We start from the raw sequence: 13,636 nt of genomic DNA, 5'->3' as shown, positions 1-13,636 counted from the left end.
TCTTGTTTGAGCGTAGAAGAAACGATGACGTCACCATCATAGCATGTAGCGGGAGCCGCTCGCTGCTTGTTTTGACAGAGAAGTGATTAAAAGATATTTTTTATAAGTCAGTGACCGCTCTTCGAATGAGCGGGGAAGCAAGCGTGAAGGAATGCACATGGAATTTTTACATTCGGCGTCAAAATAGTCCCCGTTAGCTAAAGTTTGCGGCGGCTAACCGGCTTGTTTCTACCTGGGATTAAAAACCTGTCAGCGGGAGGACGATGTTGGACGTGTGCAGGTGAGTCCGTGGATCAGTGCATGATCCGGGCGAAGGACCGGGATGGACACCTGGACTCCGAACCCCCGTGCCAAGCCCTTCATCCCCCGCCAGCAGAGGAGCTTGTACCTCACCTGGAAATACAAACTGACCAACAAACGTTCGCTCCGTCGGTTCTGTCAGGTGAGCAGATCTTTATTCAATAAACACAAGCCTCGATAATGCTCTGGAAGTTCATCAAACTTTCTTTCGTTTGCTTGTGATCCTGTAACAACAATATATCGCATTCTAAATGCTTCGACAAAGTCCCGATCCACCAGTAAATTGAGCTCTTGGGTTCTGTTAGATACACCAAGACCAAATAGCACCAAATAGACGGTGTAGAGATAACACACTACAGGATATAAACCTGTAAAAGAGACTTTAAAGTCGATACCTGTGAATTTCCGTGGTCTTGCTCTTTCAGTCACGACTTAAAGGGTTAAAATGGATCCTTAAACAGTAGTAAAAGGTGAAATAAGCGAAAAGGGCTTGGCATTAAATGTCAAAAATACAATTGTTAAATGGCAAGTGTTTTTTTTACTTTTTATGAATGAGGCAACCTGTGTAAATCTATATAGAGAATTTGGCTAATGGTATATTTTTCCTTTTAAAAAGCATTACCTGACGACGCATACGAGGCAGGAAATGTTTGAAAACAAGTCAACACTGAGTCTGGTTATGTTCGAGTTTTCTGCCTTCTAAAAAAAAAAAAAAAAAAACTTTTCCCTGACACTGTCAGGCTGCGAATGACTCATTGTTGATTCGCTGGGATCTGTTTCTCCTTTCTCCAATATATTCTCGCTCAAGTTGTCAAGTGTCTTGAGGTCACTTTGTTATGATATGACACTGTCATGTTTATTTTGTTTTAAGGTAAACATTTGGATTATATTGTCCCTTAACCTAAATTGAATTGATGTGGTGTCTTTTTTGTTTTTTAAAATGTTAGTTTATTGTGTCCTGATTTTAATTTCAAATGGTATTTTAAAAAAAGGATTTAGAAGTGTTCATTTTACTTGCCTTAAGCTTTAGGGAACCCTGCACAAAGCAGGTGACCACAGGTTAGAGTAGGATTCCAGCCATCAGTGGAGAGCTTTGTCTACAGGCTCAGCGCTTCCTTTCACCACAACGAACTGAGACACATTCCTCAAGAGTCAAATCTACAAGAAGGGAGGGATCCTGATGTAGATGGAGTAGCGTTATCCACGCTTGTGTTAAATGTTAAAATTAGGAAATATAGACATTACCGTGAATTCAAAAATAGGCACATCAGATCAATGAATCGCTACATTTTCTCACTCTCTCTCTCTTCTCCTGAGGTCGACTAGCAAAGCTCTTCATGCACAAACACACACTCGCACTGTAGACCCCAAATGACACTGGCAGAATTTCACATATGTGAATTGTTTTCAAACCTTGCAGTTTGTCAGAGTATTTGAACAACAACTTTAATTTGCAGGAAAATTAATGTCAATTTTTAAGTACTGTTTTTGGCGCAGAAAACATAAAAAACACAGATTTGAGAAGTTATTGGTTCAAAGCTAAAGATATTCCAATTTACTTTAACCTTTTCATTTGGGTAATCTGTATTGTTATGTATGTAAAGCATTGCCAAGAAAGGAACACTGAATTGTATTTAGTTTTTATCAGGCTTTCTTGCCCAATATTTATGTTTACAACCTTCAAATGTTCTTCTGATTATTATTGTAATTATTATTTATTTTTCTAAACCTTTTTCAATCGGAACCATGGTCTTGGACTTCCCAAAATATTTGCACCCACTTATTAATGGTTGAACTAAAAACCAATCAAAGCTTATAAAACATTGGAATAACTGAGGTGGGACATGAAATGTCTGCAGGCTGGCGCTGTGCTGTTTCTCCTGGTCACCGTCATCGTCAACATCAAACTGATCCTGGACACGAGAAGAGTCGCTAACGAGGAAGCTGCGCAAGAATATGGTGTGGAACTCTGCAGTACTCTGATTTCATTTGATTATTCATAGACTGAGGTTTAACTTCTTTTCATCTTGTTTTCAGACGATGTCCTGCCCAACATGGAGACACCGCGTCGGCCTGCTAAAGGACGAAAGGTCCTGGACATCGAGGTGTACTCCAGTCGCTCCAAAGTCTATGTGGCTGTTGACGGTACAACTGTGAGTTTATCACACACCCCAAAAAAGCTTTGCTAAATTGTAAAACATAAGCACTTTAATCTAGCAGAATAGAAAAGGTTAATATTAGCAAAAATACCAGCCTTTAATCTCTACTCTTGAGATAATACTTCATTACTTGATGAGGCTTCATGAACTCAAAACGGGCAATACAAAAATAAGTTAACGCTTATTTTCTAATCACTGTCTCAAAAGCAAAGGCAAACTTTTCTTGTGACTTGGCAAGACATATTTGTAAACCCTTCTCACTGGTTAAAAGAAGCAGCTTGCATAAGGTAGAAGTAATGAACAGCACTGGTGCTTCAAATTCTGTTTTATACTTCGTATAAATCGTATATATATATTTAATTCTGGCTTGAATTTCATTTCGCTAGGTAAAGAACACTTGTAAATCTAGTCTGCCGGTTTTGCTTCAGTCAGGCGGCTGAGTCCCGGCATGCTGAATTATGATTGGTTAAATGAAACCTGAAACCATTTTGTTTACTTTTCAGTCACAGTCGGTTGCTTGTTTTGCAAAATTCCTAGTGAGTTAAGAGTATAATCAAAATGGAAATTTGACAGTTGGATGTTGCTCATTGGCCCCGAGTCTCTCAGACCATTGACTAGGTTAAACTTCTGAAACATAAACAACAGCAACTTAGGAAAAGTCTGTCCTGCTTCTGAAAATGAAACTGTTTTCTTCTGGAGTGATGTTGCAGGAACAGGAAATGATCATATGAATCCTATCTTGGTCTACGTGTCTAATTATTTTCCCTGTTCAGGTGTTGGAGGACGACATGCGGGAACAAGGTCGAGGGATCCACGTTATCGTCCTCAACCAGGCAACGGTGAGTTGAAGGAAAATTCTAACTATTTCTGTACAGTCGAGCAGTAAACTCTTATCATGTAAAATTCATTCAAAATGATCCAGTAGCACCAGCGTAATGTTTTTAGCCACATTGCCTGAGAAACATGTTCTGTGTGTCAGGGTCATGTGATGGCGAAGAGGATATTTGACACATACTCCCCTCACGAGGATGAAGCCATGATCCTCTTTCTCAACATGGTGACGCGTGGACGCGTCCTCATCTTCACCATCAAGGTACGAAGTTGACGAAGGCGGAACTCACCTGAGTGTCTCCTGGAAAATGGGTTTCAGAATCCGATCGTTGTCTTCCCAGGATGAAGGAACATTCCACCTTAAGGAGGCAGCCAAGAACTTGCTCAAGGGCCTCGGCAGTCAAGTGTCCCTCAGCCTGAGCTGGAGAGACATGTGGACGCTGGTGGTGAAGAAAGGAGGTAAAGTGTGCGACATCTTGGATTTGTTGTGTGCGAGCCACACAATAAAATGTGTGTGTTTTGTTTCTTTCGGCAGTCGATTGTCACAACCTCATAATCGTATCATTGATTTTGACAGAATGTATTGCCCCTTAAAGAAATTTAAGTTAATATTATAAACGTATTTGGGAAAGGAAGGAGGCTTTTATACCAGTTTTTTCATTCAGTTCTATTATATACAATGAATTCATAATGGTAGCACATTTAGTTTTTATTTTATTACTTAATTTTTTTCGCTCTTTATTAATGCTTGACTGCTCTTCACAGCAGCCACAGTATAAAATGTGGCCCCTGAGGACACATCAAAGCCCAGCACTGCTTTATACAGAGTGTCTCCATCTTCTCTCTAAGGTCAGGTTTATGGGGAGAAGCACTCCAAATCTCCGGCTCTGTCCACGTGGGGCGATCCAGTTCTCCTGAAGACCGAAGTGCAGCTGACCGCTTCAGAAGGTGAAACTCTCATCAACGACTTCATCAGCCCGGAGCTCTCGTTCTCACTGTCGTCCGTGCAGAGGCAGAGTGCCACTGGGCAGACACGGAGCTCAACCGACGCAGGAAGCTTTTCTGCAGCAAAGTGGAAGGATATGGCAGCATATGCAGCTGCAAAGACCCGGCTCCCATCGAGTTCAACCCTGACCCAGTAAGATCCTGTTGACCCCCTCAAGAATCCTCCATCGTCGCCCGTCTTCCTCATCCATCCAAGTCTTTTAAAATATGTCAAAATGAGTGGTAACACCACTAAGGTTGAAGTCGTAAATGTCTTTTACTGTCTTCAGCTGCCCATCAACAACGTCGTCAACGTCCCAGTGGCCGTCATCGCTGGAAACAGACCCAACTATCTCTACCGGTGAGTTCCAGAGATGTCTGATCAAAACTTCAGGAGCCATGCAACAATTTCACTGGCTCAGGACCAGAGGAGAGAAATCCTTTCAGGCTGTTGCTCCTAAGCTTTGGAACGATCTTCCTCTCTCTTTGCGCTTGATGGATCTACTGACTCCTTTAAGAAACATCTTAAGACGTTTCTAATTGTTCAGGCTTTTCATTGATTTTCTGGAACTCCTGTGTTGTTCTCAGTATTATTTTGATCTTTAAAGTATATACTTTATTGAATATTGTTTTGATTGTTTAAGCGCTTTGTGACCCTGGTCTCGAAAAGCGCTATATAAATAAATATTACTTACTTACTTACTTACTTACTTACTGCTGTTAGATTGATTTCACATGCAAGAAGTTTGTAATTCAGGACTGTTTTGTACGTTAATCAATAACGATAAATCACCTGACATTCACCCTTTATTGATGGAGGTACTAGGTGAGGTACAAGCTCCTCTGCTGGCGGGGGATGAAGGGCTTGGCAAGGGGGGTTCGGAGTCCAGGTGTCCATCTTGGACGTTTTTTTGAAATAACTTAAAATTTAGTTGGTAATAAACATTCACAGAGTTAAACCAGATTCACCTGCAGAAATCTTGTTGGAATTCTGTTGGATAACTCATGAACGATTGATGGTAATTTAAAATAATGTAATGCTTAACAGAGCCCAGAGCATGCAGCTACAGTGATGAGTTCATAGAGAGGGAGTGAGACAAAGAGGAAAAAACAAGTTAAGACTGAGTTGATGACTGAGTTGAGAAAATAGTTGTACAGTGTTTTTGCTCCATTTTTTGTGTCTCTCCTAAAACCATGCACATCGGTGTCAGTTCAGTAACCGTTTCAAGTCGTACCACAGAAGCTAAAAACACCTTTTCCCAGGATGCTGAGATCACTTCTGTCTGCTCACGGGGTTAACCCGCTGATGATCACCGTCTTCATCGATGGGTATTATGAAGTAGGTCAAGTTTTGTCTTCCATAAGCTCTAAACTCGTTACAGTTGACGTGTATAGTCACTGGATTAGTTAATAGCAGAGTCTCTGCCAGATGACACACTTTAACTTGCTCTATTCTCTTAAATGCTACGATGTGTGCAGGAGCCGATGGATGTTGTGGAGCTGTTCGGTCTGAAGGGAGTTCAACACACTCCCATCAGTATCAAGAACGCCCGGGTGTCACAGGTGAGTCATGTGTGGTGGCTCAGTGCTTCTCTCTGGGTTTGTGTTTGTGTTGCTGTTTAAGGGACAACGTTGCATCATGTGGTTTCTTAAGTGTGAATTTAAGTGTTTGTGTGTGGAAGTTGACATCTAAATCAGCCTTTTTGTTGTTGTTTCAAATGCATCCAAATGCTTTCTTGAGTACAGCTGTGGAATATGACCGTCTCATGTGTTTGTGTGTCACAGCACTACAAGGCCAGTTTCACTGCAACATTCAACCTCCATCCGGTGAGTCCTTTCTTCATGATGATTACATTTTTTTATGGCCAGACGTGGACAGACAGAAAATGATCATCTGTTTTCTAAAAGGAGGCCAACTTTGCCATCGTGCTGGAGGAAGATCTGGACGTTTCCATTGACTTCTTCAGGTAAAATATTGTCGGTGTTTCTCTGTGCGTTTCTCTGAGATCCACCAGGGTTCAGTTCACTTTTTCTCAATATCCCAAAATGCATCCACTCTCTAAGAATACATTTCCAGTATAAATGTTAAGGAGGAAGATGGTATTCAATCCGTTTATGCTGCGCTTCTCATACTCTATCCACTAGGGGGCAATAGATCCACAGCAAGATGTGTCACCTCAGCAATTATTTGAGTCTTTCTTTTTACTGATGCTTCTCAAAACTAGTTGATTATTTCTGATATGTTGATTAAGGTTTGTTGAAAGAACCTTTAAGTAAAAGCCATTATTTTTATATTATTGTACTAATTTGTATCAAGGCATATTAAAGGATAAGATTATTTGATTTCATCTCCATCATTCTTGGTCCAACCCTTTCACTTCTCTCTCAATATCCCAAACCTATACCGCTGTCCTTCCTGAATCTGAATCCTCTTACTTCATGAGTCTCTAAAAGGTTGACCTTTGACCCACAGTTTCATGAGCCAGACCATCCACCTGCTGGATGAAGACGAGAGTGTGTACTGCATCTCTGCCTGGAACGACCTGGTGAGTGTTTGTATTGTCATCTGAAATCTTTATTTGTAGTCCACTGTGAAGTAATAAAATGGATTATAATACAGTTTATGTGTATATATTTCATAATACAAATGACATAAATTTGTATGTACTACTGTATTTCTATTACAGGCAAAGTCCATCATTAAGGAGGTTATCATTTATCGAAGTATATAATTGCAATCAGAATATAAAATGATTACATTTAACATTTTAATTCAAACTTTTTCATGATTTTTATCTTTTTTATCATATTTTTAATAAATGCATATAATACTTTGTGTATTGAAAGGGTGAATTTGTTTTTCTTTAAAAGTTAAATTAAATCATTTTTATTATTGAAGGGCTGGATTTTAATGTATTCTTTTAAATTATTTAATTGAAAAATTTGAAAATTTTCAAAATGAATGACATTTCTTTTAACAGAGAGTTTGGTATTCTATAGGCTATAAAATGTCATTATATTTAATTTAAAAGGCCAAAAATATTGAATATACTGGAATTGTATGTATAAAATCATTCATTTTGCGAATATTCAATTTTTTTTTTCATTCATAGAAAAAATATCAACATTTCAATATGCAAATTATTGTATTTAAATGATTAAATATGCTATAAAATGTATTTAATATTTGGAAGTAGAAATTATTGATTTAAATAATAAAAAAAAGTTTGATCATTATATTAAAAACTTTTCCATCCATGAGGAATTCTGACAAGACTTCATTTGTCTTGACCTTTCATTCTGTGGTTTCTTGGGATGAACTTTTATCTCTCCGGGTCAGTTTACCTCTTGCATCCACGGTCTGTTATTAAGAATGATCCATGACAAAGAGGGTCCTCGCCTGCTCATCTATGTTTCTATTGCCTATATAAAATTGGTATATAAGAAACCTATTCAACAATGAAGACACTCAGTGATGTAACCTCTCAGCTTTCATGACCTGCAGGTGAAATTAAAGCTTGATCCCCGATCCTGTTCTAGCCGTAGAGAACTCCAGCTTGATTTCATCCGTCTGTGCAGGGCTACGAGCATACAGCAGAAGACCCGGCCCTTCTCTACAGGGTGGAGAGCATGCCTGGCCTGGGCTGGGTGCTGAAGAAGAGCCTTTACAAGGACGAGCTGGAGCCCAGGTGGCCCACCCCAGAAAAGGTAAACAAGACCTTCACGTGGACTAGAGCCAGGCTACAGTCATAACTGTTCCTGTGAGGATGGTTGATTTGCTGACGTCTAATTTTTTTAAACTCTTTTATTACAAAGAGTTCTACACGTTTTGGGGTTGGGGTCGAATTGTTCAAAATGTATTGAGTGACTTTTTTCACTTTGTTCAATATAATTTAAAAATTAATATTATTATAATATTTTAATGATTACTGAGAGTTGCTTTCTGTGTAACACCAGTTTAGATTGAACTATTTTACATATTTATAATAACAAACTTTCATTCCTGGATTTTTCAGCTTTTGTGTCAATGTCCAGATGCTTCTAGATAAGTTTAGATTGAATATTTAGCCGCCATGGTACGACTTGAAGCAGTTCCTGAACTGAAACTGATTCCTTATAATGCTAAAGCGTGACCCTCAATAGTGTGATACAGCACTGTCTAAATGGCTTCTAACAACAATAAAAACAACTTTCAGACTCACTTTATTACTCGATAAACAAATTCCAAGTCATCTCAATTGTTTTCAACTCTATCATCCCACTCGCAGTAGATTTTTACTGTATGTTTGGTCATTTAAGACAACATTTTAAAGTTGTATTCTTTTCTTGTTTGTTCACAATTAGCTGCTTGTCTACTGGGTGCTGTTTTCTTGGATGGGGTGTTCATCTGTTCTGTGCTCCTCAGTTGTGGGACTGGGACATGTGGATGCGGATGCCGGAGCAGCGCAAAGGTCGAGAGTGCATCATCCCCGACGTCTCCCGCTCGTACCACTTCGGCATAATTGGCCTGAACATGAACGGCTATTTCCACGTGAGTTCACAAATCTCTCCTTTTTTAATCGGACCAGTGAAGACGATTAACTCGGATGTTGTTCTGCAGGAGGTCTACTTCAAGAAACACAAGTTCAACACTGTTCCCAACGTACAGCTGAAGAATGTCGAAAGGTTTGTGCCTCCAGTGTCCAGAGGTTCTCCTTTGCACAGTCGTGCATGACTGGAACACCTCAGGGGGGCAGAGCTTTCTCGGGTTGGACAGATGAGCGATCAATATCTCCATCATGAGTTTATAATATTCCAGGATCCATGTCTGTGCTCCAGGGACAGTTCAGAAGGTCAGACCTGTTGGCTCGAGATATCCAGTCTGCATTTAAATCCAGCGCCCCTCCGTCCCTCCCTGCTCTCGGTGACAGATTCACGATGAAACTTTCATGCATCAAAGCTTTAAAAGTGTGGTTTCTCTGAAATTGTGAACAACACCTGTTGTTTCGGGGAATCCCTATCGGTTTTTATTGAGTGATCCGATGAATACATGTCCTTTCATGAACACCACCAATGTTTCATGTTCATGCTACGGCGGCTAACCTGGTGGAAGTTTAACACTCACGCCACGTCAATAGCGTGAACAGACTCCTTAGCTCAACTGGAGCAGTAGTTCTAGTCTAATCTACTCTAGTAGATGACTTCTGTCCATAAGAAAACTGTCATTTGGCTCAGCTCCTTCTTCTCCATGTTGGACCAGTGCAGACTTCTCCATCCTTTTGTCACTCATGAACAAGACCCCAAAATATTGACCATCTCTGTCTGTGCAAGTGTTTAATTCTTACCTGGACAGATTAAGAACAATTGCTCATAATGGATTCTAGGCCATTGTCGCAATATTTGCTTAAGTAAGTTTAAGTGCTTAACTCTCCAGAAATACACCTTTTCAGCAGAAATGTATGTGGTCATCAAACCAAATCATATAATCCTCAATGACTCTGTGAGACATCATTTGGATTTCTGAGGTTGTCAAAGACTGTCTCCCGGTTTGTAATATCGTGTATCATTCTTATTTCTCTCAGTTTGAAGAAGGACGCATATGAAGTGGAAATTCAAAACCTGCTAAGGTAAGAGTCACACACCCTCCAGCCCAGGGGTCATACATTTACAAAAAAACACTAAGTAACACAGAAAAAAAGTTTTTATGATTATGTTTTTCTTTTTTGAGGGGACAAGAAATATAAAACTCTCCGTAGCTTGGATTAAACGTAAGCAAAAAATGGAGGCAAATAAAAAATGGCAGTTTTTTTAAGAAGCATAGCACTGGATATATTCCAGGGAGGACAGTGCAAGCAACACATTAGAAGCTCTTTTTACATAAATAATACATGAAGACCAAATAAATTCTGTGTCTATTGTTGTGTCTTCAAGCTCGACAATGTCATGCAGTTGTCATCAAGAGTTATTGCAAATATCTCTCATCGTGTCTCTCCAGAGAGGCGGAGGTACTGGATCACTCCAAGAATCCGTGCGAGGACGCCTTCATACCAGACACCGAGGGAAAAGTTTACATCATGTTCATTAAAATGGAGACGGAGGCGGACACCGGGACCTGGACCGAGCTGGCTAAGGTGCGTAAAGTGTTCTTGTGGATGCAGACCTGGACTCTCGACTTCTTTCTTCTCTCAGTGCCTCCATGTTTGGGACCTGGACGTGCGCGGATATCACCGCGGGATTTGGCGACTGTTCAGGAAGAGGAATCAGGTGCTGGTGGTGGCCACGCCCATCTCTCCGTACTCGTGAGTCCCCTATACAACTGTGTTTTTCTTGGCAGCTAATTGAACATCTTCAACGACTGGTGCGTTAAGACCAAACACGACTTGACATCACTTGTTTCTGCTACTTTAAACTGAGTGGTCGTTCGCTTCTAGTAACCAAACCAACTTCGAAGTAGAACATATAGCTGGGAGTTAGTAGAAAGTCAAAGTGGTGGATGAAAGACCAGGCAGAGTTGTTGCCATTTATCTAATGCATGAAGTAAAAAGGGATTATCGAATTCTCATAACTCAAATAATAAATTAGATTTATTGTTGGTTTCAAAATATTTGGTAATATTACATGAGAACCTACACTGACTCATATTAAGGTAAGGTAAGGTAAAACTTTATTTGGTTTAAGGTCATATATCTTTTGATCTTTAAAAAAAAAACGATGAAAAAATGTCATCATTGCTATGAGCAGAACCAGAAAACGCATGTATGTTAAATAGCAGTGAGTTTTTTTTTTATACCCAAAAGTCCCGTAAAAAAGTTGGTATAAAATTTATCCTCAAAGATGGAGTAAAATTAAACACCTCACCAAGAAGATACTTAAATACAATATTCTTTGAATAAATCTAAACGAAAATACTCCATTGTTCAGACTTTTCGATGACAGAAACTGGACTAGATAAGAAGAATTGAAAGAAAAAAAAAAGGCTTCCTAAAAACACTAGAAATCTCACATGTTAACTTCTACCAGCTTCATTATTCTTAAAAAGTCTTAACTTTTGAACCTCAATTTTCTTCCTTCAGTGTGAAGAAACCTGCCAACGTCACCCCGATTCACCTGGAGCCGCCGCCCAAAGAAGAAGGAGCACCGGTGGATCAGATGTAAACACACACACTCACTCGCAAGCCTTAAGACACTTTGTGGGTGTCCTTAAGACACTATGTGTGTGTCTTGGACAAAAAACGCCGAGTCATACTTGTAGACTGTGAGTGAGTCGGACATATAGAAGTGTTACTTCCTCTTCCTGACTTTGGGAAAATCTCCCAGACCGACTGAGCGTTTTAGAGTTCAAACTACTGATGTCTCCATCGAGTAATATTTATTTCATCATCTGGTCGACCCCCGTCGATCCTGACCCGTCACACACGTGTACATACATGTAAACATGCCAAATATCTATTTTTGTCTGAGAAGGATTCACATATTTTTGAGCAACAAAGACTTTTGAACGTAGTCGTGCTTTTATCATTTAAGTTTGTCAACAATATTGATCGTTAGTGTTCAGATTTCTCAACTGGAGCCACTTTAGTTGCATAAAACTCTTGTTTAAATCACGTGACCACCAATGATGGAAGGTGAAGAGGCGGACTCTGAGAGTCGTAGACCAGGACCGTGTGGACCCAATCGTTATGTCCTTTTAGAATCTTTACACTGAAGTGTTTCCCGATCATGCCGGTCCCCGAGGATCTTCAACACCGACGTCGAAACATGCGGCCACAGTCTTATGATGACCCAGACCTGCAGCTAATCTTTTCTTGGATCCACCTCTTGTCTTTGAAGAACCTGTGCCCAAGGACATGACGGATCTAGTGCGGTTGTACACACTAGTGTTGGACCTGAGGCACAGAACAGATCATGATAGACCAGGGAGTCAAGTGCTGGTTTCAAATTCCCATTATTTGGTCAGGAACCAAGGATGGTTGAACCAAGGATGATACCAGCTCCAGGTTTAACGCTTCAGTCGTCAAATACTGCTCTAAAGATCCACCTTAAAACACCTGGATGTTTAATAAACCAGAACTCATGGACGTCTCACGATTTGTTTGAATCCAGCTTGATGTTCTCATCAAAGTCCAGTATCTGAAAACTGCAAATGGGAGGATTTCAAACTTCATGCTTTCATCTGGTTAATGACTGTTAGCGTTTGCAAATGCCACCCAAGATCCCACAGTCTGATTCCAACAGAGAAGACCAGCAGCTTTTTTTGATTCTGGAAAGAAAATCAACAAAATATGTATTTACGGTTTATTAAAATGCATGACGGTGTGAAGCAAGTCCACTTCTAGTCCTGGACCAAGTGCATCGAGTCAACATGTCTCTCTCTTTGTACTCAACTTGTCACTCCTTCGGGAGCTTTTATTCCAGTGTTCCTGTCAATTTCGGAACTGGACAACTTTTCTATAGCACTGCCGTTGTCGAAGTCTGCTGTGTTTTGTTTTTTTTGGTTTTTTTTGCATTATTCAACGGTTTTGTTTGACGTGACTATGAGTGAAAACAGTTTGAAGTAGTGTTGAATAAAGTTGTTTTGGTTTTCTACATCATTTGAGAAATTTCCTTTTTGTTCACACACACTTACTTTGGAATAAATGTCAGTTTACAGGAACTCAAGGAATAGTTTAAACTTGCTTTTTAGTCTTGAATCTTTGGAGCAGAAAAACTTAAACACCAGCTCGGCAGCAACACATTCATATTTTTGGTACAATTGAGTTATGGCAAATAAAAAAAAAAATAAAAAAAATGAATAACAGAAAGAAGTAATATAAGTAATAAGTACAAATATTTTAAAAATAAAAGAGGAAAATATTGAATTTTAACAACTAAAGTACAAATAAAGTAAGCTAATTAAAAAAAAAAAGAAGTTATGGTCAAAAGGAGCATAAAGGCGGAAAACGAGTAAAAACACAATTCTAACATTGGAATATTGCCAAAGTCATCGGTTGAGTAATCCTTTTAAAAACGAAAACCCTGAAACGACAAAAAGGGAGGAAGTGAGGGAACATACCCAGCTTTAAATTTCATCCTGCATTAACTTGTCAGCTCGCAGCGATTTCAATCCTCGTCCCAGATTCCTGGATGCTCTCTTGCTGCAATTTTCCTGTCAATCTCGGTGGTCCCTGGTGTCGCCCCAAGTCCAAAAAAAGAATTGTGTATCCGTGCGGTTATTTTCAGCTGCACTTGAAACCATCCCAGTAACTCAATGCTCACTGATAGAAGGCCCCGGGGAGAGCCGGTCCTCGTCTGTTAGCAGGAACCGAACACAACTGTGACGCATGCACATGGTGTTGTGTCGGATCAACAACAACCATTGTTGAACTCTTCAATGTACAAAGTCA

General features: G+C 39.8%; 1 protein-coding gene across 1 annotated transcript; it reads left to right on the top strand.

Moving 5' to 3' along the window:
* The first annotated feature begins 45 nt into the window (after positions 1 to 45).
* On the top strand, positions 46 to 12,844 carry pomgnt1 (protein O-linked mannose N-acetylglucosaminyltransferase 1 (beta 1,2-)). The gene is made up of 21 exons (XM_087784653.1): positions 46 to 442; positions 2,160 to 2,259; positions 2,338 to 2,453; positions 3,233 to 3,298; positions 3,439 to 3,552; positions 3,632 to 3,749; positions 4,140 to 4,238; positions 4,301 to 4,428; positions 4,565 to 4,635; positions 5,538 to 5,613; positions 5,754 to 5,837; positions 6,060 to 6,101; positions 6,183 to 6,241; positions 6,748 to 6,820; positions 7,854 to 7,982; positions 8,680 to 8,805; positions 8,875 to 8,939; positions 9,836 to 9,880; positions 10,249 to 10,384; positions 10,443 to 10,552; positions 11,327 to 12,844. The coding sequence occupies exons 1-21, from the start codon at positions 323 to 325 to the stop codon at positions 11,406 to 11,408; spliced, it is 1,959 nt and encodes a 652-aa protein (XP_087640779.1). The 5' UTR covers positions 46 to 322; the 3' UTR covers positions 11,409 to 12,844.
* The last annotated feature ends 792 nt before the right edge of the window (positions 12,845 to 13,636 follow it).

This window comes from Callionymus lyra, chromosome 2 (genome assembly GCF_982586985.1).
Source record: "Callionymus lyra chromosome 2, fCalLyr1.hap1.1, whole genome shotgun sequence".
NCBI lineage: Eukaryota > Metazoa > Chordata > Actinopteri > Syngnathiformes > Callionymidae > Callionymus > Callionymus lyra.
Note: the sequence above shows the minus strand (reverse complement) of the source record. Positions and strands in the feature narration are given on the sequence as shown.

Excerpts from the sequence above, each read along its gene's own strand:
- pomgnt1 (XM_087784653.1), top strand. The coding sequence starts at position 323 with ATGGACACCTGGACTCCGAACCCCCGTGCCAAGCCCTTCATCCCCCGC. Across the intron at positions 443-2,159 it reads CGCTCCGTCGGTTCTGTCAG|GCTGGCGCTGTGCTGTTTCT; the intron begins GTGAGCAGATCT and ends AAATGTCTGCAG. Across the intron at positions 8,940-9,835 it reads CAGCTGAAGAATGTCGAAAG|TTTGAAGAAGGACGCATATG; the intron begins GTTTGTGCCTCC and ends TATTTCTCTCAG.